The sequence below is a fragment of the Brachyistius frenatus genome, unplaced genomic scaffold (genome assembly GCF_029030835.1).
Source record: "Brachyistius frenatus isolate BFR_SWC_R1_liver_20210118 unplaced genomic scaffold, ASM2903083v1 Contig_2, whole genome shotgun sequence".
NCBI lineage: Eukaryota > Metazoa > Chordata > Actinopteri > Embiotocidae > Brachyistius > Brachyistius frenatus.
This window is the reverse complement of record NW_027210601.1, coordinates 256,323-273,726: the sequence shown is the minus strand read 5'-3', so window position 1 is coordinate 273,726 and position 17,404 is coordinate 256,323. Positions and strand designations below refer to the sequence as shown.

The 17,404-nt window shown below is 44.1% G+C and overlaps 1 protein-coding gene across 5 annotated transcripts in view; it reads left to right on the top strand.

The window, feature by feature from the left end:
* Window positions 1-17,054, top strand: part of LOC138617076 (MAP7 domain-containing protein 1-like) — a 39,371-nt gene extending 22,317 nt beyond the window's left edge. For 2 of the 5 annotated variants that reach the window (XM_069691766.1, XM_069691748.1), the window contains 14 exons: window positions 177-340; window positions 1,276-1,384; window positions 2,200-2,304; window positions 6,944-7,066; window positions 8,242-8,369; window positions 10,007-10,149; window positions 10,704-10,948; window positions 11,516-11,882; window positions 12,775-12,955; window positions 14,637-14,741; window positions 14,852-14,902; window positions 14,992-15,046; window positions 15,867-16,145; window positions 16,394-17,054. In XM_069691766.1, coding sequence (XP_069547867.1) covers window positions 177-340; window positions 1,276-1,384; window positions 2,200-2,304; window positions 6,944-7,066; window positions 8,242-8,369; window positions 10,007-10,149; window positions 10,704-10,948; window positions 11,516-11,882; window positions 12,775-12,955; window positions 14,637-14,741; window positions 14,852-14,902; window positions 14,992-15,046; window positions 15,867-16,145; window positions 16,394-16,404 — 2,066 coding nt within the window. In that variant the 3' untranslated portion in view covers window positions 16,405-17,054. The remainder of the gene's footprint in view (window positions 1-176; window positions 341-1,275; window positions 1,385-2,199; window positions 2,305-6,943; window positions 7,067-8,241; window positions 8,370-10,006; window positions 10,150-10,703; window positions 10,949-11,515; window positions 11,883-12,774; window positions 12,956-14,636; window positions 14,742-14,851; window positions 14,903-14,991; window positions 15,047-15,866; window positions 16,146-16,393) is intronic. The other 3 variants (XM_069691785.1, XM_069691775.1, XM_069691757.1) reach the window with 2 other exon arrangements.
* Window positions 17,055-17,404: the final 350 nt, after the last annotated feature.

The following is a 17,404-nucleotide window of genomic DNA, read 5'->3' as shown; positions in this document are numbered from 1 at the left end:
AGACTCTTCTAATCATTATTTACATTATTTAAAAAATAGGTGCATTATAAAAGGGCTTTGCTTAAAGCTGTGAAACAACAGCAGCGAACACGTGACACTGAAAGCAAATGTTTCAGACGAACCTGTGGGCTCATCATTTCTTATCGCTCTCTTGTGTTTCTGTGGCGACCCTGCAGCAGTGAAGAAGGCCCAGTGGCTGGAGAAGGAGGAGAAGGCCCGACGCCTGAGGGAGAGCCAGCTGGAGGATCGCAGGAGGAAGCTGGAGGAGCAGAGGCTGAAGGCCGAGAAACGCCGAGCGCTGCTGGAGGAGAAGCAGAGACAGAAACTGGAAAAGAACAAAGTGAGAGAGAGAGAGAGATTATCTGCTCGGGGTCTGGTAGTTCAGCTCTGAGGTTGTGTTTTTTTTAATGATTAGTGCTTTGTTATTGTGATTCACCTCTCGTCCAAGGCCAAACATTCACAGAGAGGCAGGTTTTTTTTTTTTTTTTTTGTATCACCACTCACAGCAGTGTCTCAGTGTTGATTGAAGTCAGAGCAACATTCCTGTCATCAGAAGTCCTTGAGCTACGAGCAGTTTCCATCATACGGTGATGTTTCTCTGCTACCGCAGGCTGTTCAGTATGAGTGTTATGGAAACGTTGTGGAAAGCGGGCTCGTCTGCTTTCTTGCCGAGAGGTACATGTCGTCAACGCTTCTCATATCTGCCGGTTCATTTTGCAGCGAGAGACGGGAGGTGTTTGGCTTAGCATCAAGAGTGGAAGCAACAGCTAATCTGGCTGTTTCTAAACTTGAAAAATACGCCAATCATCACCTCTGAAGCTCAAGAATTAACATCTTATATCTTGTTTGTTTGACCTGCAGTCAAACAGGAATTTAAAAGTGACAGTTTGTAGTTTTTCCTTTGGTTTCAGCTGTGACTGTTTACTGGCCATCATCAGCCCGAAGTAGTCACAAGTCTTGTTGTTGTCATAGTGAGGTTGCCCGGCAACTGGCGGGGATTCTGCACAAAATGCCGGGCGGACGAATTACGTGTTGTCATCAAGAATTTGCCACAGTGTGTAAATACCGAGCTGCGCAGAGCCAGGCTAGCCGTTTCCACCTGTTTCCAGTCTTTATGCTAAGCTAAGCTAACAAGCCGCTCATTACCACACGGACACGATTACCTGTCTCTCTGCAATAACACGTATTTACCTCAAATGTTGACCCTTTTAAACCGTCAAGCCAAACCGTGATGGCTGCAAACGCTGACTCACTGTCAACCGTGTGGTCCTGCAGGAGAGATACGAGGCCGCTATCAAGAGGTCGACCAAGAAGACGTGGGCCGAGATCCGCCAGCAGAGGTGGTCCTGGGCCGGCGGACTCAACCAGACCTCCCGCAGAGAAAGTGAGTTTCAGTCGAAACCACACGGACACTCGCAGAGAGCCAAATACAATGAGATACACACAGATGTTTGACTTCCTCCCTGTAACTCCAGTGTTTGTGTTGCACAGACTGTGACTCACCGCTGATGCAATTCAAGGAAATAGCTCGTGAAGGGTTTGGTGTCGTAAAGACGGGGTACCGGGGGTGGGAGGGGGGGGGGGGCAGATGACCTGCACAGTAATCCATGATGTCACCACTTGTAACAGCTCAGTGTTTTTTGGGCAAAAATTTGGTCTTGAGTGGCAAACTCAGAGAGCCGAGCAGGCGGCCAGCTGTCTCGAGCTTGTTTCATTAGGTCAGAAGTGTGAAGTGTGTTTTTTCCAGAGAGACGCGAGCTAATTCCCGCCTTCAAACGGCACCCTGTCCCGGTTCTGGTGTCGAACATGTGACGGGGCCGCCTGTTTCGGACCCCGGGGACACTGAGGTCAAGACGAGGTTTCTCTCCTGCAGAGTGTGAAAGATCCTGAATGAGTGGGAAAAGCGTTTTTAACGCTAGCTTTTTGCTGCAGGAAAACAAAAAACAAAACAAAAAACAAGCGAAAAAGCTTGAAGTTGTTACTCGACATGTGATTTCTAACTACACCACACCCTTCCCATACTTTCCTCAAATATCCTCCCCTTTTCCTCCCCCCCCCCCACCTCCCACCCCACAAATGATAATGAGTTTGACCTCAGAGAATGGTGAGTCCCTGTTGACAGCTGCATGGTCCGGATCGAGGGAGTCGGCAGCCCTCAGCCCTCAACAGTTGTTGTCTGTTGCGTTCTCTCCGGTGCAGGCAGATGCTCGGCCTCCACGGTCAACTTGCCGAGACAGGTGGACCCTGTCATTAACAACAGGCTGTCCAAGTCCTCTGCCACGCTCTGGAACTCCCCCAACAGAAGTAAGGACGACCCGACGTCAATGTCCACCAGGCCTCCTCTTCCCTCCCCCTTTCCCTTCCTATTCATCCCCCCCTCCTCCTCCTCCTCTCACCCTAATCTGATTTTGTTTTTATTATTATGATTATAACTGTCGTCTCTGGTGGCCTGCCTGCCTGCCTGTGCTTGGTGACTGGTCATTTACCACCTACTCCCTCCTCTTCTCACGCTCTCGGTCTCGTGTGCATCGTGGTTTTTGTTTTAATTTCAGTTGGTGGTTTGTCATTGATTTGCATTTTTGATCAGCCTCCCTTTTTCACCTCGACATCACTGAGCCATGTTTTGTGGTGTATTTTTTTGGTTTTATAGGTTTATAAGTTCACATCTTGTCACCACACCTTCTTTTTGGTTGTCCCCCCCCCAACCCCCTCCCCTCCGCTGTACTGTTGGTGGTTTGCTGTTGGTGGTGGTGATGGTGGTGGTGGTGGTGGTGGTGGTGGTGATGGATATTACAGTGTGACTGTTGGAAGTGAATCAAATATACCAACTAAGTTTATATTGTATTTTTATGTGTTATTTCAAGCAAATACAAAGGCTGTTTCCTTTGATAATTCATTAAAAACGTATTTACTCAGTTTCTCATTACACCATAAACGTTATGCCTAGACACTAATTATTCTGCTTTTACAAGACACCCTAAGTTTCCCAAACATTTACAAAATCAACAGTGATTAAAACAAGAAACTATTCTCTTTTTAAAATAGCAAGTTGATCTGTTTTTATGTTAACAACTCTGTAAGTCTGGACTGTACATTAACTAATGTTCGCTGACGTTTGCGGACAATAGTTAACATCAGTGAACGTCAGTTAACATTCCCGAACACTAGTGAAAATAAGCTCATGTTATTAGCTCCTCTAATCTACTGGCTACATATCAGCATAGATTCATCATTTGAATCGTGAGATTTTAGATCCTCCAATAACAGAAATACTAGACTAAACAGCAGCGAATAACAGTTCAGTTATCTTACAACATTTTGGTGTTACAAATTAGTTATATCCTAATATAATATAATATAATCCTTACTATTAATGCATTTTTGGCATTTGTAAGACAAAACAAAAAACTTTTAGCATGTTTATTTTCATTAAATCGCCTCTGGTTCTGTCCTGATGAACATTCATGTGGACTAATATGACGGCCGCAGCAGCCAATGTATCCGTGTATATTTTAGTACTAGTAAATAAGCTTTTAACAATTTTGCTAAACGATTCTTGCAAAAACGGAATAAAGGCGTTTTGTGAAAAAACATCATGATAATAATATGCGACAAATATTTTTTCAAAATAAAACATTTTTCCGTTTATAACGAGAAAGTAAGCACATATCTTATTGCCAGGGCAACAGCAATACACTTCAATATTTAAATTAAATTGTTATATCGGACTCATTTCATATGTACGTATAAGAAACACCGTGTTCATCTCAGATTTGTCACGCCTCAAAACGGGTCATTGTTGATCGTGTCGCCAACAGTGCAATCGGCAGTTCGTCCCTCGGCTTCGTCGTCGCCGTGATCCAGATCCAGATTTTGTGCTTGATCATCACTAATGCAGATGCTCCGATACCGCAGGCACATAAAACGATGGTTATATCTCTGCAGAGCTCCTGTTTCTGGCCCTGGGAGATGCTCTGCACAGTGTACCAGTAATAATTTGCGGGGGTGGTGGGTGGGGTGTTCTGGTGACGCTTATAGATGCGGACATCAATCAAACCTCCAGGTGAACAGTCACTCTCAAGGGCAGCAGCTCAGCCTCCTCTTGCCGCATCGGAGAAAGAAGAAGAAGAAGAGGAGGAGGAGGAGGAGGAGGGGAACCACTGTTGCCTAGCAACAGGAGGTAGTCGGGTTATCGGTTCGTCATAAAACATGCTGTTGTGAAAGCGATCTGTCCGGGCGTGCAGCAGAGGTGGACCGCCGGCGCTGTTGTGTTCACGTGTACGTGTGGTACGTATGTCTGTAGGCGTCCTGCGTACTTCGGTGTTCATCAGCAGAGTGATCGTTACAGCGCGGCATCGAAAAGAAGCCGAAGTCGTCAGCACACATGGTCGAACTATCACGTGAAAAAAAAAAAATATATATATATATATATATCTTTGTTAGTTGAAGTTCTTGTTACGAGAGGAAGGAAATCCACAACAAACCCGAGCAGTTGTCGTGATTTATTCGATCTGAGATTCTGTGTTTCATCAGTGTGTTTTTGTCTTCCTATGCACTCGCGTGTTTACGGTTGTATTTTACCCGAGCAGAACAAAACAGCCAAGAAGTAAAGCCTCCATGATGTTAGTGAAGATGCTGCAACGATATCAAGTCTACCCGGCGGTGCTGTAAAAAGTTAAAGTTCTGCATTTAATATTATTTCATTATAACTTCTTTGTGCCCACGTGACTATTTTTTTACATCTTTAACTTAATGTGAGAAACTTGTGAGAACATATTGTTACAGTTTAATACAGTAAAAAGAAATGTAACTTGGTGTTTAAATGTAATTATTCAGTCGAATGAGTGACAGTTGAACAGTGTATCTACAGTATTTTATTACAATTACTGACATATTTCATGATTCTTCACTGTACATACTTCCAGAGGAAATACATTTATTTCTAGAGCACATTTAAAGCCAACGAAAGTGCTTTAACGAAGGAGAATTAGGAATATGTATTAAAAAAAACGGAAATTTTTTATTATGCAGCCGAGTGAAATGTATTTTATATTATTAGATTATTATTAGCTACTGATGCATTAACGTGTAAAAGCGTTGCAATTGTCGAGGTTCAGCTCATTTGAATTACTTTATATATCTTTTAGTAGTTTCATCTAGAAGTATTTAATCTTAATCTGCATGGAACAAGTAACTTTCAAATACAGTAAATATAATCGGGTAAAGAAATGCCGCATTTTATTCTGAAGGGTTGTGAAGTACGAGTTCATTCAAATTAAATGAAAGTTGTTCTTGAATACAGTCCTTGAGCGATAAAGTTGAAATTATTTGGAGGAAATTGCTTCAGATGCTTTGTTTCCTCTTTAAAATATTCTGCATCAGGCGTCTGAAAATTTTTTTTTTTTCCGTCTCCTTGTCCTCGTGTTGCCGTTCAAGGGTTCCTCAAGAGTTTGTTTCGATATTCTCACGCATGTACCTAACAAATATCTTCAGACATGTTTCTGATAGAATCAAACGTGGCACCAAATTAGTTTTCTTTGCTCGCCGAGAGACTGATTTATTGTTGTATGTGCTGTGTTTTTCCACCCGTCATCACAATGCATCGGTTTATATCCTGCTGTTGTTGGACGTCACATGTGCTGACGCTTCATCACATGACACTCGGTAACGGTGAAGATGCAGCAGAGCCGTGTTCAGGTCAGAGTAGTGCATCTTTGCTCGTAGGACAAACAGCACTAATGCTGAACTCACCAGAAACTGACAGGACTCTGCACTGCACTGTTTTTTTGTTGTTGTTGTTGTTTTTTTTTTTTGGGGGGGGGGGTTCGAGTAAACAGCCACACTGGCTGTTGTGTGATGTGTTTCTGGGTGGTAAGTAATGGACATTAACTGGCCCGTCCGTGTGTTTTGTTATCTCATGTCTGGTACACAACATGTCGGCTGAAGTTCAGACATTCATCCCGCGTGACTTCTCTGCAGCTCCACGTCTGATCGAGTCCGACTGGCAGACTGGAGTTTGAGTTTTACGAACATTTCTCCGGAGCATGTGAAGTACTCACTGGATGAATTAAACCTCAGTGGGGGCGGAGCCAGAGAACCACTCAGCTTAAAGGACAAGTCTGGTGAAACGTTTTGTCATTTGTAAAAAAAACAAAAAACAAAAAAAAACATCAGCTGTCGACTGTCCCTTCCTGAAAACTCTTTTCCTGGATTTTGGGAATAGTCGTACTGCAGCAGTGATAGAGAGATTTACAGTGAGAATAAACAATGGCCGCCAATCAGCATATACGTATGACATACATAGCTCATAAAAACTGGCCAAGCTGTGTGTAAGCCAGCGAGCTTTCCCGTTAACCTTTCAAAGTGATAAGTATTATAATTTGTCAGATATCTGAAAAAAAAAAAAAAAAAATCAGTTCCTCGGCTCCACCTGCTGATGTCCAAATCAGCCAGCGACAGTCTTGACTCTTCCACCGCTGCAGCGTTTCTAAAGAAATGTTTCTATAACTGAGTTTGCATTAATGTGCCGGTGGAAACATCTGAATAATCCCGGACTGGTTTGCATTTTTGATCAAAAGTCAGGAAAAAAAAAAAAAAGACACGCGCTGCTTCTTCTGAGCTAAATAAACACTTGGTGTTTATTTATTGGTGTTCATGTCACAAGCAGGTAACATCTCCTCAGACTTTCATCATCCTGCTTTGAATCAGTTCGTGTGCGTTCACGAAGTTTCCAGCAGCACATGAGTGTAAGTCCACTCTGCATCAGACGGAGAAGCTTCAATGCAGAGAGAGTGTGTGCGTGTGCGTGTGTGTGTGTGTGTGTGTGTGTGTGTGTGTGTGTGTGCGTGTGTTGTGTGTGCAGTGCGACAGTGTACATGTGCCAGGTTGGCTGGTGTGTCTAATCTAACAGTGACCCGACACTGACAGCGCCCTCTTGTGTCAGCCCGCAGTCTGCGTCTCAGCCCGTGGGAGAGCCGGATCGTGGAGCGGCTCATGACGCCGACGTTGTCCTTCCTGGCCCGCAGCCGCAGCGCCGCCACGCTCCTCGGCAGCGACTCCCGTGAGTGTGAGACACGTTTCTACTCCGCGCGAAGTTTGGTTCTTTCTTTCTTTCTTTATTTTTTAACTCACTCTTTCGAGGCATTTTGCGTTTCGTTTGGTGTGAAACATTCAGCACTAAATAACATCATTCATCAATCTTCTTGATTTTTTTTTTCTCTCGTCGTCTTTCTCCATTTGTTTATGTCCCGAGTCGCTGCGAGATTTTATGACATCACAATCACCTGATTTAACACGCTGACTATCTGAACCCGGCATTCGTAGCTCACGTGACACGATCTTAACATCCAACTGATGTTCATTTTTTTGTGTTTTCAGCCGCTGTAAATTTAAAATGCTCAGGAAAAATGTAACCAGATCTTGTGGTGACGTGATTTTTATGATGATTAATATTTCAATTATTATTTTTTCCAATTAATAGTTTGGTATAAACAAAAAACTCTGGAACAGATCCAGATTAGCATGATGACATCAATTTGTCGATCTCTCTCTCTTTCCCTTTATAAATCTGTGTATTTGCATTTTTATATAAAAAAACAACAACCGTGCAGTGATATAGATATGATTTAATTGTGGATAGAGCTGCAACTACGAATTATTTTTTATTATTATTGATTAATATGTTATTTTATTATTTGTAATGTTGAGAAATAGTAAAAAAAATGCACACCTGAGTTTTCCCAGATTCCAAGATGAAGTCTTCAGAGGATTTATTGTTTGTAAACAACAGTTTAAAACTCCCAAAAATAAATCGATTTGCAGTCAAATAAATCAAAGACAAAACGCAAGTTACGAATAAATTACGGCTATTTACGAATTGGAACAATTTTGTCTTTTCTTTAAAAGATCTAAATGTACTTAAATGATTGCTGCACTACAGAGGACAGCAAACAATAGGAATAAAACCACGATTGATTTGTGAATTAAATCAATCCGTCCCCCTCTGCTCAGCGGGATGCGACTCACCGTCCGGCAGCGTGTCGTGTTCGCGGCGTGGCCCCGCTGCGAGGCCTTTTATCACCCTGCATGGTGTGTGTGTGTGTGTGTGTGTGTGTGTGTGTGTGTGTGTGTGTGTGTGTGTGTGTGTGTGTGTGCGCGTGCGTGTGTGCGTGTGCGCGCCATGCCGTCGCTCTCTGCGTGTTTGTGTGTGTCGCTCAGACTCTCACCACTGCTCCCGTTCAGCCTCTGCCAGCCCGCTGAACGCCTCCTCCCACCACCACCCGCACCACAACGCCGCCGAGCGCTGGAGGGTCTCCTCCGCCAGCACGCCGGACATCACCCAGCGCCCGCGCCGACGGAACTCCACACCGGTAGGCGCACGCGATTGGACACATGATGACCTTTGACCTGCTGTGACCAAAGAGCGATCAGTCATAACATTTAAAAACCGCTGACGGGTTGTCCCTCCTATGGAAATGAATCGGGTTGACAGAATATTAGGAAATCTAGTCTCCAAAATAATAAATCGACAATGAAATTACACGTAATGCTTCAGCTGTCGGTGGTTTTATTGTTATGACTGATTGTTGTGTGCTGTGTCTGGATTTCCTTTGATATTGTGATTTGGATTAAACTGTTTTAAATTGTTTAAGTTGATCTTCATGTCCAAAAACGTCAAAAATATAGAGTGTATTTTTACTTTCTAAAGATCATCCAGAGATTATTTAACATCTTCACTGAGAATCAAACGAATGAAACCCTTCGCTTTAACCTCGAAAACCTAATAAATGCTGATGGGAGGCTACGTTGCACTTATTAATATTTCATACTAATAATGGGTCGTATGTGTGGTGGGAGGAGTCGTGCTCGTAATACCAATTTACAAAGCTGCATATACTAAAAGGACGTTGTCTCTGGCGAGTAATATTACATCCGAATATGGCTCGTGCTTTATTTGAGGAGAATCAGCTTTTTGCCTTCAAACAGAAGAGCCCCACAGGTTCGGCTTTGAAACAGGCCTCGGTGTTAAGAGCCAATCAAAGCGCTCGATACAAAGAAGACGGAGAGTTGACTGATTTTATAGGTTTTTTTTTTTAAGAAAAGATGATCAAACTAAGCAATATAATTTACAGGAACGAATGATATTGATGCACTACGGCCACTTATTATTATTACCTATTTGTAATGTGTGATATAATATATGTCACCGTATTTGTTGCAACTCTTGGGTTTAATGTAATTTCAGAAGAAATGAAAATCAATTCTAATCTTTTGATAATCATCACCAGACTCTTGGAGCCTTTTTGTATTCATCAACACAATGTTTGTGTTTTGTGTAATTTAACAGTTTTGGTTCACTCTCACTGTCATCAGTGTCAGTTTCCAGCTGCAGCAGGCGTTGAAAAAACTCGACACTGCTGGCAGACACAGTTAGCAACTAGCTGGTGGTCATAGTGGGGCAGGTAGCAGCTGAAGCTAAAGCTAAGCTATTTTAAGCCAAGGGGTGGTGGAGAACAAAAACGGAGCAAAAAGCAGAATCAATTTTGGGCTTGCATTCATCCGGGTGCCAGAAACAAACTCTCAAACTGGGTGATAATGTTGCTCTGTGCCCTGTAAATGCACATTTAAACATAAAGACTTGCAAATTAAACTGACACTTGCTTGAAAATGCTATTTGGAAATAGCGTCTGCAACTAACAAAATATTATCTGCTCTACGTGGTGTCAAGCCGACGTGTCAGCCTTCGCCCCGAGTTTGCATGTTCTCCCTGTGCTTGCGTGGGTTCTCTCCGGGTTCTCCGGCTTCCTCCCATCATCCAAAAAAAAACATGCACCTCAGGTCAGGTTACCTGGCGCCGCGCTAGTGGCAGCCTGCTGCAGCAGCTCCCCCCTGAGAGCCCCCCTGCTGTAGTGAAGAAATTTCCCCTCGGGGATTAATGAAGTGTATAAAATCAAAAAAAAAATCAAATCAAAAAACCTTGGTTATTTGTGTCACCTTGTTCTTCCAGGTGGATAAAAAGAAGAAAGAGAAGAAGGACAAGGAGAGGGAGAACGAAAAAGAGAAGATCGCTCTCACAAAAGACAGAGTGCAGAAGAAAAGAAAGACGACGTCACCGGTCACCACGATCCAGAGATCCAGAGCAGAGACCAGGTATCCTAACAGATTAACTGTAAAAAAAAAAAAAAAATTTTTTAAAAATGGCCCATTAGCTGGAAAAATGTTTTTTAGTTCTATATTGGGAACTTAATTAATGTGGGAGAGAGGCTGGGAGCTGGTGTGCTTCATTCCTGGAGCAGGTTAGTGTCTGGCAGATGGTCCAAGGTGTGATAATCCAACCGCTAAAAGAGGCGCCGCTGGACGCCGTTCAGTCAGCGGCCGACGGCCAGCGGCAGGTCTGTGTCTGTGAGGACAGCAGCTCTCCGACAGAATGGGGCTTTCCTGACTGATGCACAGGGGGGGGAAAGATGTCTCCCTGACTCACTCTTCTCAGGTTTCACCCTCCTTCAGCCAAAGAACCACAGCGAGCCGATGTGCCGTTTCACATTGAGGCACTCATATCTTCCACATGACCTAGTTGTGGGCTTTTTGCGGTGCACTGGGAACCTCATTACCTTTCCCTGCACTGCCAGGAAATATCATTTCACTCAGACTCTCTTTTCTGAGTCTGTCTCCCGCTCATATTTCACCTCCTCTCCGTCCCTCAGCACCCCGAAGCCCAAAAACAGACCTCCGTCACCCGCCGCCCCCAAGACCCGGCCCCTGTCCCCGCTGGTGCCGGCGGCGGCCTCCAAGACGCCAACGGGCAAGAAGACGCCCTCTCCGGCTGGCACCAAGACCCGACCCAAACGGGCCCAGACGCCCGCCCGAGTGCAGACCCCTACGGTCGCCGCGGTCGCCGTGGAAACGGGCCACGAACCCCAGCAGCCCGTCGCTCCGGAGGAGAAAAAGAGTGAGTGCGGTTACCGTGGTGACAGTGCTTCAAGGTGACCTCGAAGGTTTTGGCTGACATTTATGTGGCAGCGTAGTTTCGGTGTGAGGACACGAAATGATCCCTGCAGCGTGTTAGTGTGCTCTCGAATCTATGACGGCCTTTTTTATATCTCTTTTATCTGAAGGCATCAGGAGTCTGTCTCACCTGAGAGCTCTACCGGACTCTATTCTGTCAAGTCCTGAAATTAAAAAATCAGTTTGATCAGACAGTTTGATTGACACGAAACTACCGGTCGAATCATCAGTACGAAAGTTAAACAGATGGTGAGATGTTCGTGTTTGAAGAGGAGGAAAGTAGTGAATGTGATTGGCTGTTATTGACACGCCCACTTATGATGTGTGATAAAGTGTCCTTCCACTGAAAATAGGGCATGAAGTAACTTTTGTTTGTTTATTTAAATTTTAAAAAAAAAAAAAAAAAAAAATGGTGTCGTCTTTTTTCAAATATTTTCTTGCTCAACCAGACACCTGCTTCCTTACTGTTGCGTTTTTAAAAACCATGAACATCCCCTGTTTTCTCTTCCAGCCTCCGGCAGCGTCCCTGCCATCGTGGTGTCCTCTGAACCGGTTACACCTCCTTCTCTCAGCCCGGCGGTCGTATCAGCCGCCTCTCCAGCCGTGCCGAGCGTAGAGCCGACCGCCGCAGCTGTTTCTCCTGCAGCGGGATCCGTCAGTACGCCCGCTCCTTCTGCTACACCCACCGCCTCCTCCTCCTCCTCCTCCTCCTCCTCCGCCGCCACCACCACCACCCCGGCTGCACCGGCCAGCAGGCCGTCAGCAGGCACCAACAACGCAGAGGAAGCCGCTCGCGCCCTCACAGAGAAACGCAGACAAGCCCGAGAGCAGCGTGAGAAAGAGGAGCGGGAGCGTCTGGAGCAGGAGCACAGGAACAGGTCAGACTCAGGACCTACATGCGTCTTGATAACAATGTGATGATGTGTTTCTTTGACAGGAACAGAAACATGTTTGTGTTGTCCTGTTTTTTTTTTTTAAAGTGGATGTTGTGATTAAACCTGAACGAGTTCTTATTTGAAATCTGCAATTTTGCTTTAAATAAGGATATTTTTAACGCTTTAATCCTTTAAGTTGCTGCTGTTTGTGATGAGGGCTTATAGCAGTAAACATCCATTAGTGGAGGGTTGAAGCTGTGCAGCAGCGGAAAGAGGGGTATCTTGTTATTCATTTATTAGACTCCTTGCAGTGTAGGGATGGAGGTCAGACACAAGATTGAAGCAGTGCTTTAACCACTAGGCCAACCGACATCTCGGTATAAATAATAAATACCTGTAACAATTTGTTTTGCTTGGTTTGAGACCCAAAAATCTGTGAAATTGAAATCAGACAAACACATTGTCAGCATTTTTGATGCAAAAAGTGTGATAACTTTTACTAAATTCTATGGGAGGAGATTTAGCACCAAGTCGAGGAGAATGATTGTCCTGAAAATGGTTTTATTTTGTCTTTCGTATAGGTTTGCATTCTTACAGGGTTATACAACACAGTTACACCGATAAACCTGTCAAACGACAAATAGCACAGGGTGTAAAGGAGCACAGCTACAGTACAGTAGAATATCTTTAAACATAATACTTAACTGGTGATTACAGCTTCTGACACACTGGTTAGGGAAACATAAACAAAAGAAAAAGGTTGATACCAGCGAGGAGAGGACATCGCAGTGTTCATCCTCCCAGATCATTTCAGCATGACGTTGGTCTCGAGTTCAAAACCCCCCAAAAAACGGCTGACGTGCACGCAGTGTGTAACACAGAAACCTCTTTACAGCATCCTGCGGGAGGAGGCCGTGGCCCGGGACGCAGAAGAGAGGAAGCGCAGGGAGGAGGAGGCTCGGTTCATGGCCGAGCAGCAGCGTCTGAGAGACGAAGTCCAGCGAGCTCAGGAGGAGAAGGAGGCGCAGGAGAGAGCGAGAGTCGAGCAGGAGGAGAACGAGAGGCAGCAGAAACAGGTCAGTGACGGAGAACCAGCCGATGACACATTAAAAGCTCCTTCGGATCAGAAGTTGTTAAAACATCTGTAGTCGCTGTTTTACAAGTCTTGCGAGGCATCTTAGTTCCGACTCGTGCTCCGTTTAATTGAATCCAACTGGCATGTGAACAAGTCCAGTTTATAATGATTCATGTAAGAGTCATGTTTATTTGGAAAGCTGCGCGGAGCCTGACGAAGGCTGTTTTGACCGACTCATCTCTCAAAACAGGTGGAGAAGGCAAAGTGACCATGACCCATACAATAAACACATTGACACGCCGGTTTGAAATAGAGCGGAGTTATCCTTTAACCCTTTGAGCACGCTGCCAATAATCTAGTGGGAATCAAACCGTCCTAGACTCCAGTGAGACAGATCATCACTCCTCGTCAACTGTAAATACTCGCTGCACTGGAAACCCTTTAATTTTCCGTCTATTAACCACCATGAATCCCTATGATTCCCCCACATGCACTAAGCCCATTTACCATCTGGGCAGATTAATGCACAGGGAAACTGTACTTGTACGTGAGCCCGAACATCAGCCCCGGTTGGACTCGCTCACCCCCTGACTGTCTGGCATCTGGGCAGATTAAAGGCGCAGTACGAATGTGCGCTTCTGTCACACACGATGTGTGTCATGCGTGCGCCCTAATAGTCAGAGGCCCCTTGTCTGCCCGGGCAGAAGCCAGCTGGTGACCTCCATAATGGGGATGAGCAGAGGCTGAGGGAACCATTGTGATCGGGGGGATAGTGACGGTCCTGTGCTGCCTCTGTCTCGTCCACTCGGCTCTGGATAAGCAGCGTCAGTGTGCGCCCTGCCTGCAGCACTCCGCTATGCTCGACTCCCCTCTTCCCCTCAATCGGACCATTGTTCCAGCCTGACAGCGCACTCGCTCGAGGCCAGAGTGGCCTCATGTTGTTGTAAAGCTCATTTAGTTCAAGTGTCCTGCTCCAGACACTGAGTTTTTTTTTTTTTTTTTTTTTAAAGGGGTTTGATGCCTTTTGTTAAATAGGTGCAGTAGAGGAAGGCAGGAAACGTGACCGTGGACACTTTGAAAATGTGTGACTGTGTTTAAATGAGTGGAACTGCATGTTATATAGACAGCTGGGATTTATGCACACTTCATAATTTTGTTTTCATTGGTGACTTTAAAACAGCTGTTTGGTTGGTGCTGAGTTTAAATACTCAGTGAAGCATGTAATGGAGTTACTCATGATATGAAGCTCGGCCTGAAGGCTGCAGACTGCACTGAGCGTGTGCTGCCCCCTGGTGGTGTCTCATTTACTGTTAGTCTGCATTCACACACTGATGTCAGAATGAATTGAAATATATAAATGCTTTTTTTTTTAATGTACATTTATACATGCAGTTATATCAGATAGATGATAATTATAATAATGATAATAATAAACTATTTGTATAGCACCTTTCATACAAGAAATGCAGCTCCAAGTGCTTTACAGCTAGAAAATGACATTCAAGATTTCACATAAAAACAGATATAAAGGAACAATTAAAAATATAGAAAAGAAATAAATAGAAGAGCTTTTTAAATTTAAGAGTTATAGCAGGGCTGTTTGTAAATAAGTTTTTGTCTTTGAAGCTGTATGTTTGTTGGGTTGTTTCTCTGAGCTTCATATTCGTGTTTTCGTCCTTCAGAAGGAGGAGGCTGATGCCAAAGCTCGTGAGGAGGCCGAGCGTCAGCGCATCGAGAGGGAGAAACACTTCCAGAAAGAAGAGCAGGAGCGGCTGGAGAGAAAGAAGGTGAGAACAAAGGGACAGAAAAACAACCTTTGTGTAGAGTTCAGGGAGACACACTGGAGTTTAAAAACATCAGCAGCTAACGCGCTGATCTCCCTGTCTTATCTGCACAGCGCCTGGAGGAGATCATGAAGAGGACTCGGAAGAGTGACGCAGGAGATAAGGTTAGTGGGAGTCATTTTAAACAGGCCTGAAGAAACTAATGAGGTCTTTCTGGGATAACACGGGTCTTTTTGTTCTTTAAACCCCGCAGAAGGAAGTCAAAGCGTCTCCGCAGGTCAACGGCAAGGACACAGAGATCAATAAAGGTAACTGTCACGTCTCACCACGGTCTGCTTTTTACTCAAATTGTTACCTTCAAATCCAAAACAGAACCAGTGAAATGTTTGGACACTCCTCAGGGGGCTTTTCTTTATTTTTACAATTTGTTTTTTACAAAGTGAAGATGTCAAAACTCTGAAATAACTCTGAAATAATAATTTGGATTTTGTTGGATGCAAAAAACCTTAAACAAACCGAAATACAACCGGTTTCCAAAAAATCAGCAGCTAATATCCTACATCAGGCATGAATGGGACGACATTTCACTTTCAAAACTCCTCAGTTTCCAGAGTGTTGTAAAAAGAAGACGTGATGCAAAACAATGGTAAACATGCACCTGTCCCAACTTTTTTTTTTTTTTTTTAAACGTCTCAAATTAAAAGTGAGCATATATTTTTTTATAAAACAATACAATAATTTCTCACTATTCAAATTTGATGTTATGTTATATTGAAAAGTCTATTTTCAATTAAATATGGGTTTAGAGGACTCGCAAATCATTGTATTCTGTTTTTATTTTACATTTTACACAGCGTCCCAACTTGTCATGAAAAATGGGTGTAACTCGGGTGCTGATGTCGATCAAGAGATGTAACTTTTTATATTATATTAAATATTTGTTGCTTCCTGGTGCTCCGTGCGTATCACCGGGCTGTGCTTCGTTCATTCGCAGCAGGAGCAGTCTCAAAACTTTTCAGCTGCCCCTCGTATTGATACAGAAACACCCTGAATGAGTAGGTGTCCAAACTTTTGCCTGAAACCGAATACGGTCTGAAAACTGCACTCGTGTCTCTGATCTGTCTGCAGCTCCTGGAAACCTGCAGGTTCCCGGCGCCGCGGTCCTCAGCCCGACACAAGGCGTCTCCGGCCCCGTTGTCGTAAACGGCGTCCAGCCCGCCGCCCACCAGAACGGCGTCTCAGCCAACGGGCAGGCAGCGGACTTCGAGGAGATCATGCAGCTGAACAACGGCAGCAGCAACGCCGGGCAGCAGCAGAGCGGGCTGGTCAGCGAGCCAATCCTGGCCTTCGAGGGAGGAGAGCCCTTCCTGATGAAAACAGGCCCTATGAAGCCTCAGCATGTCGCAGGTACCGATTTATGAATGCTTCCTTGTTTTTCAACCGGTTATACTTTTTATTTTTTTATACTTGACCTTTTATTTGATGTGCAAATCAATAAACCTGGACAGATTGAATTTGAACAGGCTTTTTTTCACTGACGATATTGTGACACGTGTATGTAATAGAATAAATCATGGCTTTGTGCTGCTCTTACCGTGACAAATTAAAGATGGCATCCTGATTCATCTTACCGTATTCATCATGTCTCCCTGCAGAGGTCCTGTGAGTCGCCACACATCCATGGAGACGCGCCTTATGTCTCTGCTTGAGTTATGAGATTCATGCCACACCACAGCGGCTTATAAAAAAAATAAAGAAACTATGTGCCAAACAACCAGTGTTTAACTGCGCTGGCCTCACATCTACAGTCTCCGGCGCAGAGGACAGCGAGGAGGAGCAGAACTCATCTGAAATATACAAAAAAATGTTTTTAAATGCAAGTATTCTCTGTCTTCACCGTGTGTTATGGTGCAGCATTTGTCAAGTTTTATTGAAATGTCACATGCAGATTTTTATGGTGCACCTTAAAGATGACTGACTGTGTAACAAATTTTAGAAAATACAGTATAAGACCCTGGAAATACATAATATTTGACAATGGTTGTTATTATTACCGTCGCTATGATATTGTTATTGTTATCTTAAGTTGAACAATGTATGTGTGTGTGTGTGTGTGTGTGTGTGTGTGTGTGTGTGTGTGTGTGTGTGTGTGTGTGTGTGTGTGTGTGTTTGCTGTTTTGTCTTGAATTATTGAGTTATTTAACATGAGGAGCATTGTAAGGACTGGCCACAGACAGTGTATGTAAATGTATAATGAGCCTGGCTGCCTCGGCCTCCTGTTACAGGGGATCTGTGAAATAAAGCTTTATGAAAGGGCCTCAGGCTCTCTGCCAGTTTCTGTGCGTCCAGCAGCGGCAATACTATACACTGAAGTAGTGGTGGTACTTTTACTACAAATTTGAGGCACTGTAAACTTCTGCTACTCCACTACAGCTTTAGCTACGTTACAAATGAAGAGTTTTACAAACAAAACACTTGAAGACCTGATAACATATGAAGTTTTGTTGGACATGAAACTATCGGAATAATTTTCCATATAAAATGTTGAATATTGCACAAAGCGGCTTCTCAAAGGTGAGGATTTGGTCATTTAAATTGATTTATTTTTTTAATCATTTTGAGGTTTGAACTGTTGGTTGGACAACACACAGTGAAGGTGTCATATT